This window comes from Rhinopithecus roxellana, chromosome 20 (assembly GCF_007565055.1).
Source record: "Rhinopithecus roxellana isolate Shanxi Qingling chromosome 20, ASM756505v1, whole genome shotgun sequence".
Classification (NCBI taxonomy): domain Eukaryota; kingdom Metazoa; phylum Chordata; class Mammalia; order Primates; family Cercopithecidae; genus Rhinopithecus; species Rhinopithecus roxellana.
Genome location: NC_044568.1, coordinates 19,453,047 through 19,473,555, shown reverse-complemented (window position 1 = coordinate 19,473,555; position 20,509 = coordinate 19,453,047). Strand labels below are relative to the sequence as shown.

At 56.8% G+C, this 20,509-nt stretch overlaps 1 protein-coding gene across 6 annotated transcripts in view; it reads right to left on the bottom strand.

Annotated features, from left to right (window-relative positions):
- PIEZO1 (piezo type mechanosensitive ion channel component 1) overlaps window positions 1–14,484 on the bottom strand; it is a 74,814-nt gene extending 60,330 nt beyond the window's left edge. For 4 of the 6 annotated variants that reach the window (XR_004055321.1, XM_030924323.1, XM_030924326.1 and 1 more), the window contains exon 1: window positions 14,364–14,484. Coding sequence is in view for 5 of the 6 variants with exons in the window: in XM_030924323.1 (XP_030780183.1) it covers window positions 14,364–14,481 (118 nt within the window). In the remaining variant the exon portion in view is untranslated. Of the gene's footprint in view, window positions 1–7,091; window positions 7,401–14,363 lie in introns of those variants that run through there. The other 2 variants (XM_030924325.1, XM_030924327.1) reach the window with 1 other exon arrangement.
- Between the last annotated feature and the right edge of the window lie 6,025 nt (window positions 14,485–20,509).

The window sequence follows — 20,509 nt, the reverse complement described above, 5'->3', positions numbered from 1 at the left end:
AGCCAACACATTGCAAACCGCAGGCCTTGGAGGGTCCAGGAGGTGAGTGAGACCAAGACCAGACCTGGGGTCCTTAAGGCCCCTCCCGGGCAGGTAGCCCCAAACCCACGCCTGTCCCCTCTTTCGAGGCCCCTCCCAGGCAGGCAGCCTCCCCAAACCCGCATCTGTCCCTCTCGCATGGCCCTCCAGGTCTTGCCACAGCCACAGGCCTCCGGGAGCTCCCGCAGGCCCAGGAATCTGTTGAAGTCACAGTTGAGTTTCATTATTCCCGAGGCTGGAGGCTTCTAGACACACAGGAGGAAGGGGGGACAAACACAGCCAGGCACTGCGGGGTCCAGGACTCCCCTGCCTGAGGCCGCTCCCGGACCGGTGGGGCTCACAGATGGGCATGGCCCGAGCCCCTTCCTGCTTTTGGGGGTGGAGCTGTGGCCCCCAGAGCCGGCCTTTTTCTCGACTCTTCCTGGGCCCATTTTAGCCGCCCATCCACAGGCAAAGGAAACCACAGGGGGTGGCTGAGGCGGCCGCTGTCCCTCTTTAGCCTGAACCTGAGGAAGGAGAAGCAGCCCCAGCTATATATACCACAGAAAAATAGTGTGCAGATTGGAGCCTGGTAAACAGCCGGCAGCCAAACCCTGCCGGCCCGTCAGAGGGAGCCTGAAATACTCCCTGTAATTATGCTATTAAAACACACCCGAAAAATTGATCCACCCCACTCAGCAAAGGCTCCTGAGACAACGGCGGGGAATCGGGTGGCCACGCACGTCAGCCTAAGGGGCCCTGGCAGCGCCCGGCAGGACAGCCGTCCACTGCACGCCTCAGCGCTGGCGCCCGAGATGGTCAGCGTCCCCATGGGCCCAGCACCAGAAGCTGCCCAGATCCTCACCCGCACACAGGAAGGGTCCCTGCAACCCAGCGTCCACCATGGAGAAACATGAACGTGAGCAAAATACGGCCTGCGGTGGGTGTGTGACCCCACACGGAAGGGCGTGAGCTCGTGCGCCATCCCACACACTGGGAACCACCCACACACTCAGGCATCCAGCAGCCGCCGAGGCACAAGGCTGTAGCCCAAGGAAGGCACCCGGGGAAGTGGCCGTTCCAGCTGGGAGAGAGACCCAGAGAGTGGGGGCAGGTGGGGTGCATGGTGCATCCACCAGAGGCCTCCCGCTGGGAACAAGGGAGGACAGAGGTTCAAAGGGTTAAAAAGGGAATTTAATCTGATTTACGCCTTCACTTTTTTTTTTTTTCTTTTTTTTTTTTTTTGAGACGGAGGCTCACTCTGTCCCTCAGGCTGGAGTGCAATGGCACAATCTCAGCTCGCTGCAACCTCCACCTTCTGGGTTCAAGTGATTCTCCTGTCTCAGCCTCCCGAGTAGCTGGGATTACAGGTGCGTGCCACCACACCCAGCTAATTTTTGTATTTTTAGCTGAGATGGATTTTGCCGTGTTGGTCAGGCTGCTCTTGAACTCCTGACCTCAGGTGATCCACCTGCTTCAGCCTCCCAAAGTGCTGGGATTACAGGCGTGAGCCACTGTACCTGGCCAGGGACCCTGTTTTGGGCGGCGTCGGGGGAGCCCCATTTTCCTGGCACTTTTCTTTCCCTGCCTGTGCTCAGCACTGCGCTTCGTGAATAAACGGCAACGGTGCATCCAGAACAGTGCGGGTCCCACAGCCTCCTTTCCTGACTAGCTTGGGAGGGAGAGCAGGGAGCTCCAGCCCCATCCCCCACCCCCACTGGCCCTGACCCAGAACTTGGACTTCTGGCTACTGCCCAGAGCTCTGTCCCACAGGACCTGCGTGAGAAGATGCATGAATGAATTTGAGTGGTCGGGAATCTGCAGTGGGGTGGGCCGGGCTGCAGACGCCCCTGGGGACACGCTGCGTGTGCAGCTTGAGGGAGGCCGACGGCCCCACAGGTCCCAAGGAGCCTCTGTGCTCCTGGGAACTGCCCTGTGTGCTCCGAGACCAGGTGGTGAGTGGCTCCTTCCCCTCAGCTTCATGGAGGCCCAACGGACCCCCAGCCACCGCGGCCACCGCGGCACGCAGCACAGCTGGGAAAGCTCACGTTCCAGGTCTCCTGGCCCATGACTGTGCGAAGAATTCTGAGCCTTCCAGTGGGGAGAGCTCTCCCACCCCTGCTCCTACCCAGCCTGGGTGTGAGATCCAAAGCCCAAGAGACCTGAGACTTGGAAGCGTCTGTGAAGCTTTTACGGTGTCACTTACGGGGGAGGAAACCCAGACCCAGAGAAGGGGGTGAGGGCCCCGCACATTCAGAGCAAGACAGAGTCTGCTGCTGCCCACGAGCCACCACCAGGTTGGCCACACCTCCACCTGCCCTCGTCCTCCCAGTGACCCTGTACCCCAAGTCGTCTTCAGATGCCTCTGCCAGCAGGTGTGGGACTCAACTGCCAAGGAGAGGAGAAGCCTTCACCCCCGGCCTGTCTCTTCCCACCAGTGTGATCTTGGGTATGTGGATTAACTTCCCTCACCCCAGAGCCCTAATCCAAAAAGTAGGCTCGACAGCCGCACCCTGAGGCCGACGCGGAAGCTCAAAGGTCAAGAGCAGGACAGAACACAGATGCGGAGGATGTGGACGGCATTGGGGGAAGGGGGGTCCCGCCTCACAGTCACCCGGGAGACTCAGGCCTCTAGGCAGACTAAGGCAGAGAGGGGCAGGGGCTGGCTGGGAACAGCTTGCCTTTCAGAAGAACACAGGACAGACACCCAGCAAGGGTCCGTCCATGCCAGATGTGTGTGTGGGACGCGGTGCTGGCTTCTAAACTGCCCTGTGAGCTAGGATTCTCTACCACAAGGAAGGGCAAACTTGCTTCTGGAACCAGAAGAAAAAGCATATATAAGCAAAAGCAAGTCAATCGTCAGCTGGGCGCCGTGGCTCATGCTTGTAACCCCAGCGCTTTCCGAGGCCGAGGCGGGCAGATCACTTAAGGTCAGGAGTTCAAGGCCAGCCTGGCCAATGTGGTGAAACCCCACCTCTACTAAAAATCCAAAAATTAGGTATGGTGGTACACACCTGTAACCCCAGCTATTCAGGAGGCTGAAGCAGGAGGATGGCTTGAGCCCTGGAGGCTGAAGTTGCAGTGAGCCAAAATCATGCCACTACACTCCAGCCTGTGCAACAGAGTGAGCCTCTGTCTTGAAGAAGAAAAAAAAAAAAAAAAAAAAAGTCTAATTGTTTATTTCTAAAATAGCTAAAGAGAAGACTAACATTTTGTTGAATTGAAAAGGGGATTTCTGAGGCCAGAGAGGCCAGGAATGGCTTCCTGCAAGATGCGGCTCTCACAGGACCCTGGAGACCGCGGTGGCCCCATCTCAGGAGTGGGCTGCAGAGGGCAGATTAGGCCGGCAAGGCAGCAGCAAAGACCCACGGTGGTTCCCCTTCATCTTTGAGCACAGAAAGCAAATGCACTGCCGAGTCAGCACAGGAGAGACGCCGCCCAGGAAGCCGCCTTGGGGCGAGGATCAGAGACTGTGCACCCCCGCCCGCCCCGAGAGGACACTTCCTCTCTGTGGGACCCTGGCAGCTGGGGCTGGAGCTCCCTGTGTCCTGGGCACCAGTGACCCACTGTGGGACGGCCACCCGCTGTGATCCATCCTCAGCTCCTGGGCAGTCCCCCGCCCCTTCCCCAAACGCGCACACATGTGCACACTCACACCTGCAGCCCTCGGTGCAGTAAGCCAGGCCCCACGCCCTCCCACTGACTCATCCAGCCTCCAGGCCCAGCATGGAGACACAGTGTGCCCCTCTGCCATGCCAGGGAACTGATGCTCAGAAGGGGCCCCCAAGCTACAGAGGAAAGCAGCCCCCACCCTACTGTGCCACGGCCATGCTGTTCCCAGCACCCTCGGATGGGACAGGCCAGGGTTCTGGGCAGGTCCTGAGACCCCAGCACAGGCCTCCGAGGAGTGACTCTGCCATGTTGGGCTTGGCGGCTCTGCACTGCTGAGTGACTGTGAGCCAAGTGCCTGCTGTTCCCCAGGCCTCTATGTTCTCATCCCTGGGGCAGAACGAGACCCCTTCTTGGCTGCCTCCCAGGGTGGTGAGACTCTGATGGTGACAATGGTCTGAAAAAGGAGGAAGCATCCCCCATTGCTAACTGGTGACACTTCTCAGTGACAATCAGCCTGAAGGAGGCAGCGCCCAGCTTGCCGGCTGTGGGTGTGCCCCTAGGCTGTGCCACGAGGCACCCTGAAAAGCAGAAGCCATATTGTCAGCCCACGTGGGTGTCCCACAGTCCGTAACACAGTGGCTCCTCTCTCACCACCTGGCTTTCCGCAGCCCGGTCTAGATTTCCCACAGATAGAAGCAGAGGTGCAGTCCTGTTCTATCAGAATCACAAATGTCCTGCCTTTTTTTTTTTTTTTTTTTTGAGACAGGGTCTATCACCCAGGCTGGAGTGCAGTGACACAATCATGGCTCACTGTAACCTCCACCTTCTCGACTTAAACGATCCTCCCACCTTGGCCTCCTGAGTAGCTGGGACTACAGGTGCACCACCAACACGCCCAGTTAATTCTGAAATATTTTTCGTAGAGGTGGGGATCTCTACATTGCCCAGGCTGCTCTCGAATGGCTAGGCTCAAGCCATCCTCCCACCTTGGCCTCCTGTGATGCTCTGAGATTACAGATGTGAACCATTGCACCCGGCCCTGCCCTGACATCTCTCTAGAAGAGATGGGCCCTGATCCCCCAAGGCTCCAGGAACAGGTGAGACTGATGAAGGAGGCCTCTGCTCCCTGTGGGCGGGGGCAGCTCCCTGCCGGATTTTTGGGTAATGATCCTGCACTGGAGGGGGAGGGCGTGGGGGCCGGGGCACCCCAGGATGACTCAAACCCTCACCAGGCACTGTCTGAGCCAGCACAGGCACACACTGACTAATGCCTTCTGAAGGCCTCATTCATTTCCAAAACACTGTAGAACTAACTGCTTCCAGCCAAAGCTCACCAGAGAGGGAGGGGGCACTCCAAAGACAGCAAAACCAGTGTCCCACCTCCAGCCAGGCCAGCAGAACCTGCACATTGCCGGTCCGTCTGGTGCTGCCCACACGCCAGGTCCAGAGAGCCTGACTCAGGAGACCCAGCCAGCAGGCAGGCAGGGCTCTTGGCCAGCTCCATATCCACCTCCCCCAGGCACTTGAGAGAAAACACTGAGACCCAGGCCCCACGCCCCATCCCCAGAATCACTGTGGATAATGGCCTGGGCTTCAGCACCTTTCAAATTAATAGACTTCATTTGGGGCCAGTTTTGGGTTTACGGAAAGTACCGTACAGAGTCAGTCGTCATTATTCTTTAAAAGTTTCTCAGGAGACTCTGACACGTGGCCTGGGGTGAGCACCCCTGGGCTACCTCCCCATCCTCCCCAAGGAGGCCAAAAGCAAGAACGGTGATCCCTCCCCCAGATCCCCCATGAGGCCAGCAATCGAGAAGGCAGAACCCAGGCCTCCTGACCAATGCCCAGGGCGCAGCAAACCACATCTGCCACAGAGTCTGCTCAACACCTGTTTAGGTACAGCCCATGAATAAGGATGGCTTTTACATTTTTTACTGGCGGGAAAAATACCAGAAGATGATGATGTTGTGACATAAAAATATTTACCATCTGGTCTTTTAAAGAAAAACATTGCCAACTCTGCCCAAGGAGCAGTCACCGTCTGAAGGGGGCATTCCCTGCAGGAGGGACCCCCACTCTCACTCAGACACAAGAGGAAATGGAACGATCGGTGAGAACGGGACGTTTCAGAAGCTTTCCTGTTTCCCTCTCCAAGGCCTGTCAGCGCCAGACTCTGCCTCTGTGCCCGGCTGTCCTGCTTGTTTTTAAGGCACAGGAAGGAACACAGCCGGGCCCTGTTTACGGCCCATCTGACCCTACACTGGGAGCAGGTCCCAGGCTGCCCAGTTCACACAGGGCTGACCGCACTGAAGAGAGTTGCTCAAAACCTCTCCTCTCCAGGCTCAATGGTTTTCATTGATTCCTGTCTAGAAAAATCTTCCCCAAGTTTCACCACCTTTCCGTGCGACCGATCAAAACGTAGTCGGTCTGGGAGCCTCACACAGGCGGCCCTAGACCCCCAATGCTCGCGCTGGGCGAGCTCGCAGCTGGAGCGAGGCAAGGGCTCTGGAAGGGCTTTTAGAATGAAAACGCCTCACCTGCCGGGTCCATGGCAGACTCCGGTGCGAGCCATCCCACTTGTCTGTGGATTCACTTCATCTGACTGCTTCCCAGCTCAGTCACACGTGGGGAGCCCCGGGCAGAGGGCGCGGGCCCCGGGTCCCGGGTAGGCCAGGGTCGGGGAAGGGGTGGGGTGCCAGGCCGTGGAGCACCAGGCCACCCGGGGTGCTTCGCGAAAGGGGCACCACTGCCCGGCAAGCAGGGAACACAGATGCCAGGACTGGGGACCCCTGCTCCGCCCTGACCCCAGGCCGCAGCCTCCGGGGGTGTCCCCTCCCCCAGACCAGGGCAGAGGCCGGACCCCGCCCCTGCGAAACTGAGCCCAGTAGGGCAAGGGAGGACCAGGGAGGAACCCACACTATTTTTTTCCAAAGTGTGGGCCCGCCTCAGTCCGGGAGAGGGGGGTGCAGTGGTGAGCGGGGCTGGGCCCTGGGCACGGACGTTCGTTGGGCTCGGGAAGCTCCAAATTAAACAGCTCCAGGCAGGAAGCCCGCCTTCTCCCAGCCTGTCAGGAAGTCCTGATGCAACTTTGCGCTTTTTTTTTTTTTTTAAACACGAAAGAGAAAAAGAGATTCGTGCTCCCCCCACCACCGCTCCGGCCCTTCCCACCGGGGCAAACACCGCCTCGCCCGGCGGCCCCTCTCCGCAGCGCCCCGGCGGAGACGCCAGCCGCGCTCTCCCGGGCGCTCGCTCGACCTCCCCCGTGGGCACGCGGTGCCGTCCCCCCCACCCGCCGCCGCCGGCCGCGCTCATGCTTCAGGAATGCGGGCGCCCGGGTCGCGCGTCCCTGGGAATCACCGCGCCCGCCCGCAGCCCTCGCCCCGGTCGGCGCCGTCCGGTGTCCAGGCCGTGGGGAGCCGCAGCCCCCTCCCACCGTCCCCCGGCGCCCGCCCCCCACTCACCCGCCAGCAGCGCGCAGGGCAGCAGCAGCCAGTACAGGACCGCGCCGAGCACGTGCGGTTCCATGGCTGGAGGGCCCAGGGCCCGGCCCGGACCGTGCGGACGCCGCGGCGCTATGGGGCGGTGTGGGGGCCCCGGGACCGGCGCGCCATGGCTGACCCGCGGGGACCCGCGCGCCGCCTTCTCCTCTTCCTCCTCCTCCTCCGGCCGCCCCGCCGGTGCCGACGTCCCGGGCCCGCGCTCGCTCAGGCGTCCGCCCTGCCCCTCGGCGGAGCGCAGCGCTCGGCTCACTGGGGCCGAGCTGGGCCGGGCCTCCCGCCCTCCCCCGCCCGCGGGGCTTTATAAGCTCGGCCCCCGCCCGCCCTCCCCGGCGTGCCCGCCTCCGCGCTTCCCCGACGGCCCGGCGCGCCCCGGCACCCCTCCGCCGTCCCGCGCGGCCCGTCCCCCCGGCCTGCCCTAGCGCGTGGGGGCCTGGAGACCTCCGACCGGCGCCGGCCCGGAGCGGACCCCTCCCCTCCCGCAGCCTTGGCCCCGCGGCCCCGAGCGTGCGCGGCGGTGGGCAGGGGCGCTTCTCGCTGGGCAGGCCGGGGCTGGGGCCCGGGCTCTGCATAAGGGGTCCCGGGGCCTCGGGCCTCTGGCTCCCCCAGGCAGCGCCCCACGCGCAACGGCACCCCGCGTGCCCCAGCGACTTTCGCTTTGCGCCCCGAGGCGCGAGCGCGCAGCGCCCCCTGGGGACCGTGGGGAGGCTCGGAGCTCCCGCGGCGGCCGGGCCTGGTGGTCCCGGCGGGAGCACGCGGGATGCCCGCGTCCCAGCAGTGCCGCGATCCGCATGGGTCTGAAGGGGGCTCCGGGGCCGCTCCCGGCCAGGCCCGCCGCGCGCGCGGCTTTGCCCAGGTCGCTCTGGCGTGAGACGCTGAGAGTGAGCGCCATGGCCTGTGCACCTGCTGCCGCGGCGCGCTGCCACGGAGAGGTGGGGTCTGAGTCCAGGGTGTTCGGGACCCTCACCCAGGCCACCGCAGTTTGGCCTTCGTCTGCCCTTGATGTGGGCACAGAAAGAAAGAGGGGGAAGGGCTCTACACAATTGGGCTCAGTCCATGGCTCCCAAACTTAGCTGCGTAAGGGAGTGAGTAAGGCTGGGGGGGACTGTGGCCACTGAGCCTCAAGGCACTGGCAACTCATGAGAGCCCAACACAAGCCCACACTCTCCAGCTCAAGAAGAAAAAAAAAAAAGGTAGCAAGGCAGTGGCCCAGGCCTGTAATCCCAGCACTTTGGGGGACTGAGGCAAAAGGTAGGGTGTGGTGTGTGTGGGGGGGGGGGGATCACTTGATGTTAGGAGTTCGAGACCAGCCTGGCCATCACGGTGAAACCCTGTCTCTACTAAAAATACAAAAATTAGCCAGGCTTTGTGGCACACACCTGTAATCCCAGCTACTCAGGAGGCTGAGGCAGGAAAATCGCTTGAACCTGGGAGGTGGAGGTTGCAGTGAGCCAAGATCATTCTGCTGCACTCCAGCCTGACAAGAGCGAAACTCCATTAAAAAAGAAAAAAAAAAAAAAAAAAAAAACAGAAATGGAGATTTTCATGGGAAGTCTACTGTTTAAAGGCTGATTTAGGCCAGGCGCGGTGGCTCACGCCTATAATCCCCGCACTTTGGGAGGCCGAGGCGGGCGGATCACGAGGTCAGGAGATCGAGACCATCCTGGCCAACACAATGAAACCCCGTCTCTACTAAAAACACAAAAATTAGCCGGACCTCGTGGCGGGCGCCCGTAGTCCCAGCTACTCAGGAGGCTGGGTCAGGAGAATGATGTGAACCCAGCAGGCGGAGCTTGCAGTGAGCTGAGACTCTCTCTCAAAGAAGGCTGATTTACTTTCTCTCCAAGTCTCACCCTCTGCTCAGGCTTTGAAAAGTTGCTGTTGGCCGGGCGCGGTGGCTCAAGCCTATAATCCCAGCACTTTGGGAGGCTGAGATGGGCAGATCACGAGGTCAGGAGATCAAGACCATCTGGCTAACACGGTGAAACCCCGTCTCTACTAAAAAAATACAAAAAACTAGCCAGGCATAGTGGCGGGCGCCTGTAGTCCCAGCTACTTGGGAGGCTAAGGCAGGAGAATGGCGTCAACCCGGGAGGCGGAGCCTGCAGTGAGCTGAGATCCGGCCACTGCACTCCAGACTCCCTCTCAAAAAAAAAGAAAAGAAAAGTTGCTGCAGAGGTGGGGAAGTCTGGGAGCTTGCCCTGCAGATGGACTTGCAAAGGTGGAGGATGTATGTGTCCTAGAACTGTTAAAGTAGCAAAAGAAAAAGTCTCCGCCCATAGGAGCCTGTCAAACGATAGTGTGTCTGGCAGTGGAGGGCTACACAGCAGGTTAAAAAGAGAATCCGGCTGTGTGTTTTGTATGGACATGGAGCAATTGCTAAGATACAATGTTACTGTGTAGCAGCAGTTAGAGAGAATCCTGCAATTGCTCTGTTATCAAGGAGGAACAGTTGCTAAGTTACAGTGTTACAATTGGGAAAAGCAATCAGGTACACTCACGTCCATGCTTACCCACTGGGGTGGGAGGGAGACCTGGTTTTCACCTGTACCCTTTGGTGCTGTTTTAATATTTTGCTTCATACATAATTCACTTATTCACAAAATAAAATTAGCAAAATGGAGACAAAGACACTGCAAAAGATCTCTGCTTGCCAGCCAGAGAGAGGTGGGGCGGGCAGGGGCAGGGGAGCCTGCCTGTGCCCAGTCCACTGCCCGTTCAGGTGTTTGTACCGTGTTCAAACTCAATTCCTGTTGCAGAAGAGGATGCCGAGGGCCAAAGCGGGATAACCATTCGCCAAAGGAATAGACCAGCCTTTGCACCCAGCTTTCCAGATTCCAAGTCCAAAGTCACTCCTGTCCCACTGCCCCACAGTTGGGAGCCCTTTGTCAACTTGCTGTTGCTTTTTATTTTTGTCACTGTTTAAAACAATGATTTATTTTTTATTTTATTGTATTTTCTTGAGACAAAGTCTCCCACTGTTGTCCAAGCTGGAGAGCAGTGGAGCAATCTTGGCTCATTGCATCCTCCGCCTCCCGAGTTCAAGTGATTCTCCTGCCTCAACCTCCCAAGTAGCTGGGATTACAGGCATGTGCCACCACACCTGGCCAACTTTTGTATTTTTAGTAGAGATGGGGTTTCAAAATCTTGGCCAGGTCTTGAACTCCTGAACTCAAATGATCTGCCCACCTCGACCTCCCAAACTGCTGGGATTACAGGCATGAGCCACCGCGCCTGGCCAGTGATTTACTCTTGGGAGAGCAACAATGGTCAGGACCCCTTGGGAGAGAGGAAAAGCCAGGGCAAGAGGGGTCACAGGCACTTTAAGCTTTATCACGCAGGTTGTAACTTTTTCCCCAACGATAATATAGTCATCACTACTTGTTTGTACTTAAAATTTAATTTCAGGCTGGGTGTGGTGGCTCATGCCTGTAATCCCAACACTTTGGGGGGCCGAGGCAGGAGGATGTCTTGTGGCTGGGAGTTGGAGACCAGCCTGGACAACACAGCAAGACCCCATCTCTACAAAAAATAAAAATTAGCTAGACATGCCAGCCAGGCACTGTGACTCATGCCTGTAATCCCAGCATTTTGGGAGGCTAAGGTGGGTAGATCACGAGGTCAGGAGTTCGAGACCACCCTGGCCAACATGGTGAACCCCTGTCTCTACTAAAAATACAAAAATTAGCCAGGCATGGCAGCAGATGCCTGTAATCTCAGCTACTCGGGAAGCTGAGGCAGGAGAATTGCTTGAACCCAGGAGGTAGAGGTTGCAGTGAGCCAAGACCGCACCATTGCACTCCAGCCTGGGTGACAGAGTGAGACTCTATCTCAAAAAAAAAAAAAAAAAAATTAGCCAGACGTGGTGGTGCCTGCCTGTGGTCCCAGCTACTTAGGAGGCTGAGGTAGGAGGATCTCTAGGGCCCAGGAGGTGGCGGCTGCAGTCAGTAGTGATGATGCCACTGCACTCCGGCCTGGGCAACAGAGCAAGACTCTGTCTCAAAAATAATAATACTTGGCCGGGCGCGGTGGCTCAACCCTGTAATCCCAGCACTTTGGGAGGCCGAGACGGGCGGATCACGAGGTCAGGAGATCGAGACCATCCTGGCTAACATGGTGAAACCCCGTCTCTACTAAAAAATACAAAAAACTAGCCGGGCGAGTTGGCGGGCACCTGTAGTCCCAGCTACTCGGGAGGCTGAGGCAGGAGAATGGCGTAAACCCGGGAGGCGGAGCTTGCAGTGAGCTGAGATCCGGCCACTGCACTCCAGCCTGGGCAACAGAGCCAGACTCCGTCTCAAAAAAAAATAATAATAATAATAATAATAATAATACTTTTGGCCGGGCACTGTGGCTCACACCTGCAACCCCAGCACTTTGGGAGGCCGAGGTGGGTGGATCATTTGAGGTTAGGGTTTCGAGACCAGCCTGGCCAACATAGCGAAACCCCGTCTCTACTAAAAATACAAAAATTAGCCAGGCTTGGCCAGGCGCGGTGGCTCAAGCCTGTAATCCCAGCACTTTGGGAGGCCGAGACGGGCGGATCACGAGGTCAGGAGATCGAGACCATCCTGGCTAACACAGTGAAACCTCGTCTCTACTAAAAATACAAAAAACTAGCCAGGCGAGGTGGCGGGCGCCTGTAGTCCCAGCTACTCGGGAGGCTGAGGCAGGAGAATGGCGTGAACCCAGGAGGCAGAGCTTGCAGTGAGCTGAGATCCGGCCACTGTACTCCAGCCCGGGCAACAGAGCCAGACTCTGTCTCAAAAAAAAAAAAAAAAAAAAAAAAAATTAGCCAGGCCTGGTAGCGCATGCCTGTAGTTCCAACTACTCAGAAGGCTGAGGCAGGAGAATCACTTGATCCCAGGAGGTGGAGGTTGCAGTGAGCTGAGATCATGCCACTGCACTCCTACCTGGGTGAAAAAGCAAGCTCCTGTCTCAAAAAAAAATAATAAAATAAATAATAATTTTAAGACGAAACAACCCCAGAGTCTGTTAATGGAGTGTAGAAACGAAATGTGGTCTGTTCATACAATCTGATATTATTTGTCCATAAAAAGAAATGAAAGTCTGATGTGTGCACTACAAGGGGATGAACTTCTCTGTGTGTGTGTGAGACAGGGTCCTGCTCTGTCACCCAAGCTACCAAGCTAGAGTGCAGTGGTACAATCATGGCTCACTGTAATCTGGAACTCTCAGGCTCAAGGAAGCCTCCCACCTCAGCCTCCCAAGTAACCAGAACTACAGGCATGCACCGCCACACCCAGCTAATTTTTTTTTCCTTAGAGATGGGGTCTTGCTATGTTGCCCAGGCTGGTCTCAAACTCCCAGACTCAAGCGATCCTCCGGCCTTGGCCTCCCAAGGTGCTGGATCACAGGTGTGAGCCACCACGCCAGCATGGGGCTGGACCTTGAGCACAGGACATGGACGGAAGAGAGCCAGGCACCGAGGGAAGGCACCGTGTAGCTCTGTGTATGTGAAATGTCTATGGAGCCAGAGAGCAGAGGGTAGTTACCAGGCCAGAGGGGGAAGTGGACAGCTATTGTTTAATGGTGGCAGAGTTTCTCTTTGGGGTGATGACAAGGTTCTGGAAATAGTAGTGGTTATACAACATTGTAAACATGCTTAATGCCTCTAACTTGGACACTTAAAAATGATTTAAAAGGTACATTTATATTATATATTTTTACCATGATAGACAATGTTAAGAAATATGTACATGGTTAAAACAATTTTCAGGCTGGGTGCAGTGGCTTGTGCCTGTAATCCCAGCACTTTGGGAGGCCAAGGTGGGAGGATCACCTGAGGTCACAAGTTCGAGACCAGCCTGGCCAATATGGCAAAACCCCGTCTCAGCTAAAACTACAAAATTAGCTGTGCGTGGTGGTGCATGCCTGTAATCCCAGCTACTCGGGAGGCTGAGGCAGGAGAATCACTTGAACCCAGGAGGCGGAGGTTGCAGTGAGTCGAGATTGTGCCATCGCACTCCAGCCTGGGCAATAAGAGTGAAGCTCCACCTCAAACACAAACACAAACAAACAACAATTTTCAAGCAGTCGACTTTACACCTCCCTTGCAGCCAGGATCCCTCCCCAGAGGCAACCACAGTCTCTGTGTCTTCCGCATATTGCTTTTCTGACTCCTTGTCAAGGACTGTGAGATTCGGGGACTTCTTGTTTTATTTCCCTGAGTGAATTTCCATTGGGTTCCCCAGCCTCCCTTTCCTGGAAACCAAGAACAGGAACTGATCAGCAGGGCACAAGCACCTGCCTGCTCCTGCTGAGGGTCCTGGGTTCTTCTAAGGGGCTGGTCCCAGCCGGGCACCGAGCTGGGGGCTCTGCAGACCAAACAGGCAAAAGGCCATTTCTTTGCAGGCAGCAGACAGGTTCCCACTGCCCGTGCATCTGACTCCCCGCCCCACCCCCGTTCTTTCACAGCCAAAGCCGAGGGAGGAAGCCTGCGGTCACTGCTGTCACTATCTACCTCTGCGGGAGCCAGGCCTGGTCCTCAGGGAAGCTCTGAAACTGGGCAGCGTGTGCCCGAGCCATGCCCCTCATTGTCTTGAGGTCTGGGACAAGCTATAGAGCCCCAGGAGCATCAGCCCCCTCCTCGCCTGTAAAACGAGGGTCCTGCCGGCTGCTGCTCGGAGGCGGGTCGAGTGAGATGCCCGCGTGGAACACGCCTGAGAAACAGCATGTGCTCTCCTGCCTTTGGTGAGGACACAAGCTTCAGGTACTTAGCAGACGTTGAACACACCAGCTGTGATATGCCATGATATCCCATGGGGAAGGGAGGAGAGACGAGGGGAAGAAAGGGGAGCGGAGGGGAGGTCTCACCCTCATCCCCCATGGCTGGCCTCAGTAACCATCCTCTCCCACCCACCTGCCCGCCAGGAGCCGACTTGTGGGCCCCTGCCACCCTCCTACCTCAAGCAGGTATTCATTCAGCTCCACCCATGCTCAGGCTGCTACCTCGCTGATGTTAGCAATGGACCTGCCTGGGCACCTGTGGCTTGAAGTCTGACCTGGAACCTGCCTGCGGCCCCAGCGGCCAGCTGAGGGTTAGAAGGTTGGCATTAGGACCCTGCAATGTGGCCAGGAACCATGTGACAAACCCCTACCAGCAGCAAAGGGGGCACTGAGGACCCCAAGGTGTGGCGAGGAAGCTTGGGTGAAGACGCTGATTCATCCCCTGGCTCTCACCATCCCCACCTCGCCAGTAAAACCGGAGCCCACCTGAATGTGCTGATGGGAAGGATGGGGTCAACACCGAACTGGAGACCAAGGGCCCAGGCCCAGGAGCAGACGCTGCCTTGAGTGAAGATGAACCAAGTGCTCTCCTGTAGCCACCCATGTGGTCTCGGGGCCCCCGTGATCTCATGGAGGAAGTGCAGTGCTCGGGGCTTCAGAGACAGGCACAGATGGGCTGGAACCCAGACCTGCCCCGCCCTCCAACCTCAGCCCCCAGCAGGGTCTCTGAGGAGCAGTGGTGGCTGCTTGGGCCCTGCTCGGGAGGGCACAGAACTGCTAACTGCTCCGGGCAGCAGTGGAGATGAGCTGAGCATCACCTGGGTGAAGAGAAGGAAGTCCTGGAACCAGCCTGGCCCCTAGCTCAGTGCCTGTGGGCCCCTCTGCCCTGCTGACTCACCCGCCCCCGCTTCTGGCCCACCCAGTGGCTGGCTTTCCTGGGGCCCTGGTCAGAGCTGAAAGGAGAGCGACCAGCCCCCTGCCACCTGCCGTGTCCTGCTCACACTTCTGGGTCCAGACCCTCTGGGCCGCTTGAGGGTAGAGCAGGTGACACGTGGCCCTCGGAGTCCTGGCTTTCAGGCAGTACCCAGGACAAAGGAGGTTTTCACAGACAGCCCCTGCCTCCTCCAGCCTGAACACTCTGAGGCTCCCACGCGCATTTGGCTCTGGTGACTCTGGCCCCATGCTGATCCCGCAGATGGAGGTCACAGTGAGGCACAGAGCCCTGCGTGGGTGGTGTCCTCTCATGCCCTGGGGCTCTGGTTGGGAGCAACGAAGGGAGAAAGGAGGTCTGGGGGCATTCAGGCCCAAGGGAGCAGGACAGGGACCTCCTGTCTTCAGTCCCCTCTCGGCTCAGCACAGCGGCCACACCCCCTCCTCACTGCTCAGTCCCCTGGCACTGCACAGACCACACAGGGCCGCGGGATCCCCCAGGGCCATTGTTCTCAGTCTCACCTCCCCTTGGAATGCTGTCCCCAACCTGGCAAACCCCTCCTCCACCTTCCAGCAGTGCCCACGTTTGATCCCTTCCTGACTGCCCAGAGCTCACTTCACTCTGCTTTGACCCTCTGAGGCTCCCCTAGCATGTCCTCAGGGTGTAACCATCTGTGGCCCTGGGGTTCCCTGGAGTTATGTCTCAGGTGACCATATCCCCAGGGCCATGAGGAGGTTCACTCCATGCCTGACAAGTGACCATGAGGTCAGTGGCCACTGCAGATGACTGACCACTCACCACAGCCACCGAGCCACAGCTCAGCGTGTCCACAGACAGCAACGTCACATGGGCCTGGGCCCTGGCTGAGCCCTTCCCCTGCCCACTCCTGCCCCTGCCTTCTGCTCAGAGCCTCTGTGTTGCCAGGGAAGCCTAGATGCCCACGACCCACTCATGCCCAGGGCGCCATCCAGAGGGGAGCACAGCTGACCCTCCATCAATGATAGCTGGTGCAGAAACGCATCTCCTCCTCCCCTGCACAGCACGAGGTGTGTTCCTCCTGCTGCCTGGAGGAGCCTCGTGTGTGACTGTGTGGTCGGCTGCACGTTGAGACAGCCAGCTCCAGGACGTGCCGTCCCGGGGTTCCTGTCCATCCTGCCTCACTTTCTCTGTCCTCACTCCGCTCTGGGCTTGCCCACCTCCGCAGAATCCCAGCAGGAAGCTCTGCCTTCCAGGCATGCGGGATTGAGAGAGCCCCCACCAAGAAAGCGTCTGTTGCTTCCGAGGCACTCCCAACAACAGCTGGTCTGAGGACAGGGCAGACCCCCCAGCTGGGGCCCCTGGACAGAGATAAGGCCTCCCACACCCGCAGAGGGCAGCTCTCCTGATAGACATGTTTGCCACATGGGCCAACCACCCTCACGCCCACTGGGAACCTCCCTCTCGAATTCCCTGGAGCGTTCTGGCCTGACCTGCTGACCTTGACCCCAAGCTGGCAGTTACTGGGGCAGAGCTCATCCCGGGGAACACTCCACACCTGCAGCAGGGCCACACCGTCCCCAGGCAGGAACGCCTCCCACCAGCAAGCCTCGAACCCGGGGGGGTAAAAGCTGTGACAGTCCATGGGGGTTTCACTTGGGAAGTCTCCTAGTCCCATTACAAAAAGAAAGAAAGCAGCCCAGGCCTCCCTATACTCCCACCCATTCCCTGCGCCCCCTATATTCCCATCCATTGCTACTTGAATTGACCTTTAGGAGGAGAGTCATTGACCCAGGGGAGTGAGTTATATCACCTGGAGCTTGGGTTCTACTACCTGGGGCTAGGATGATATCACCTGGAGCTTGGGTCCTACTACCTGGGGCTAGGATGATATCACCTGGAGCTCGGGTCCTACTACCTGGGGCTAGGATGGTATCACCTGGAGCTTGGGTCCTACTACCTGGGGCTAGGATGATATCACCTGGAGCTTGGGTCCTACTACCTGGGGCTAGGATGATATCACCTGGAGCTTGGGTTCTACTACCTGGGGCTAGGATGATATCACCTGGAGCTTGGGTTCTACTACCTGGGGCTAGGATGATATCACCTGGAGCTTGGGTTGTATTATCTGGAGGTAAGGTTTTATTTTATTTTATTTTGTTTTTTTTTTTTAATAATAAAATAAAATATCTCATGCATTATTTTTGATATCTCACTCCATCACCCAGGCTGGAGTGCAGTGGTGTTATCTTGGCTCACTGCAACCTTCACCTCCCAAATTCAAGCAATTCTCCTGCCTCAGCCTCCTGAGTAGCTGGGACTACAGGCGCCCACCACCTCACCTGGCTAGTTTTTTGTATTTTTTAGTAGAGACGGGGTTTCACTGTGTTAGCCAGGATGGTCTCGATCTCCTGACCTTGTGATCCGCCCATCTCAGCCTCCCAAAGTGCTGGAATTGCAGGCTTGAGCCACTGCGCCCGGCCTTTTTTTTTTTTTTTTTTTTTTTTTTTTTTTTAATAGGCACAATCACCACTCACTGTAGCTTCAGCCTTCCAAGTAGCTGGGACTATAGGTGCATGCCGCCTCTCCTGGCTGCTGCTTTTTTTTTTTTTTTTTTTCTTTGAGATACAGTTTTACTCTGTCCCCCAGGCTGGAACACAGTAGCATAACCTCAGCTCAGTACATCCTCCACCTCCCAGGTTCAAGTAATCCTCCCCCTGCAGCCTCCTGAGTAGCTAGGATTACAGGTGTGTGCCACCACGCCCAGCTATTTTTTGTATTTTTAGTAGAGACGGGTTTTTGACATGTTGGCCAGGCTGGTCTCGAACTCCTAGCTTCAAGCAATCCACCCGCCTCAGCCTCCCAAACTGCTGGGATTACAGGCGTGAGCCACCGTGCCCGGCCTTCTTGTTGGGATTACAGGCGTGAGCCACCGTGCTTGGCCCTCTGCCACCATTGATAACCATCAGTGGCTTCCTGTTTTTTTTCTTTTCTTTTTTTTTTTTTAAGAGGAAGTCTTGCTCTGTCACCCAGGCTGGAGTGCAATGGCATGATCTTGGCTCACTGCAACCTCCACCTCCCAGGTTCAAGCAATTCTCATGCCTCAGCCTCCTGAGTAGCTGGAATTACAGGCACGTGCCACTATACTTGGCTAATTTTTTTGTATTTTTAGTCAAGATGGGGTTTCACCGTGTTGGCTAGATTGGTCTCGAACTGCTGACCTCAAGGATCTGCCTGCCTCAGCCTCCCAAAGTGCTGGGATTACAGGCGTGAGCCACCTCGCCCGGCCTGGCTTTGTTTCTTGAGGGCTGCCTATGAGGCGCACAGAACCCTCATCATAGCTTCCTGGGCAGGCACTACAGTCTCCTAAGTGTAGTGGTGTGGGCCAGGTCATGGGCCCACACCACATGTGAAGGTCCCTAGAGAAGCCAGCATCTGCCCCATCTGGAGTCCATTCACTCCCTCATCTCAACACCATGGGGCTTTGCCCAGGTCACCCAGCATGGCCATGCTCATTCAGACTCCTCCTCAGACACAGAAACATTAAAATAAGAAACTTAGTCTTGCAGGGTGCAGACTATGGGCTCATGCCCGCAATCCCAGCACCTTGGGAGGCTGAGGCAGGAGGATCATTTGAGGCCAGGCATTTGAGACCAGCCTGGGAAACATAGGGAGACCATGTCTCTACAAAAAAATGTTTTAAAAGTCCAGGCACGGTGGCTCATGCCAATAGTCCCAGCATTTTGGGAGGCCAAGGCGGGAGGATCTCTTGAGCCCAGGAGTTCAAGACCAACATGGGCAATAGAGTGAGATCCTATCTCTACAAAAAAATATAAAAATTTGGCCAAGTGTGGTGGCTCACACCTATCATCCCAGCACTTTGGGAAGCTGAGGTGGGAGGATCCTCTGAAGTCAGGAGTTCGAGACCAGCCTGGCCAACATGATGAAACCTCATCTTGACTAAAAATACAAAAAATTAGCAGAACATGGTGGCTCATGCCTGTAATCCCAGCTTCTTTGGAGGCTGAGTTACGAGAATCGCTTGATCCTAGGAGGCGTAAGTTTCAGTGAGCTGAGATTGTGCCACTGCACTTCAGTCTGGGAGACAGAGTGATCTGTCTCAAAATAAATACATAAATAAAATAAAATTATCTGGGCATGGTGGTTCTTGCATGTAGTCCCAGCTACTTGGGAGGCTTAGGTGGGAGGATTGCTTAAGCCCAGCACTGCGAGGGTGAACCATGACTGCACTCCAGCCTGGGTGACAAACAGAGTGAGATCTTCCTGGGTAAAAATAATAATAATAAAAAGACCTGGTCTTGCCTGTCCTGAGTGTAAGACTCCATTTCCCTTAGGGAAATATTCCCTTAGACCAAGTGTTCCCTGAGGCCGAAAGCCCTGAAAGAGCCTTTCCTATCTGCACCTCCTCCTCACGCCCAAAACCAGCAACCAGCCCAGCCTTGCTCCCGCCAGGAACAGCCTCTCTCCCGGGCTCTGACAGCTGCCTCCCTGCAGCTTCAGGCCCCCAGGGAAGTTGAGTTCACAGTTCTCTGGAGAGGCGTAAACCAGCCTGTCTAAGGGCCATTGCACTCAGGCTGGGCCTGGCCCCCACAGCCCCATTCTCACATGCTGGTCATGAGCCATGAACACCGGCCCCGCCCTCAGCCTCCCAGCTCCTGAGACTTCTGCAGCCTGGCCCCTCGCCCCATACAGGGCCCGCTGGAAGCTCACCATGACTCCTCGGGCTCCCAGCACAGTGCCTGGTGCATAGTAGGTGCTCAATTAATGTTCTTGAATGAATGATTGTCTTCCTCCAGCCTGAGTCCTTAAGCACTAAGCTAACCTTCATGTCTGCCAGGCGAGGAGCCCTCAATGCAGGGCCACGTCTTATTTACCCTGGACTTTTCGGGGCATCGGCTCCCCCTGGTTTGTAGTAGGGCCTTCCAAGTTGTGAAATCAAGGAACATCTACAAAGCCGTCAAATGTAGACCACCTAGCGGAGCCTGTTGGAGGAGGGCAGATGCCCTGTGGGTGGAGGGGAAGGAACCCTGGGTGCGCATTTGCTTTGCACATGCTGGGAAGCAGCTGATCTTCCTCCTGGGGTAAGCACTGCAGCTCTAGATGGTAAGCTGACGGCGCCACCCATGCGTTATTTTTTGTTATTTGTACAGTTCCAGCATTCTCCCTAAAGTGCCTGTTTTTCTTTTGAGACAGGGTCTTGCTGTGTCTCTGTCCTAGGCTGGAGCACGGTGGCACCATCATAGCTCACTGCAGCCTTTAACTCCTGGACTCAAGTGATGCTCCCACCTTGACCTCCCAAAATTCTGGAATTACAGGCAAGAGCCACTGTGCCTGGCCTTTAAACCCCCCCGCCTTTTTTTTTTTTTTTTCCTGAGACAGAGTCTCACTCTGTCGCCCAGACTGGAGTGCAGTGACAGGATCTTGGCTCACTGCAAGCTCCGCCTCCTGGGTTCACACCACTCTCCTGCCTCAGCCTCCTGAGTAGCTGGGACTACAGGCACCTGCCACCACGCCCAGCTAATTTTTGTGTTTTTAGTAGATACGAGGTTTCACCTTGTTAGCCAGGATGGTCTCGATCTCCTGACCTTGTGATCTGCCCGACTCGGCCTCCTGAAGTGCTGGGATTACAGGCATGAGCCACCGCGCCCGGCCTTTTTTTTTTTTTTTTTTTTTGAGATGGAGTCTTGCTCTGTTGTCCAGGCTG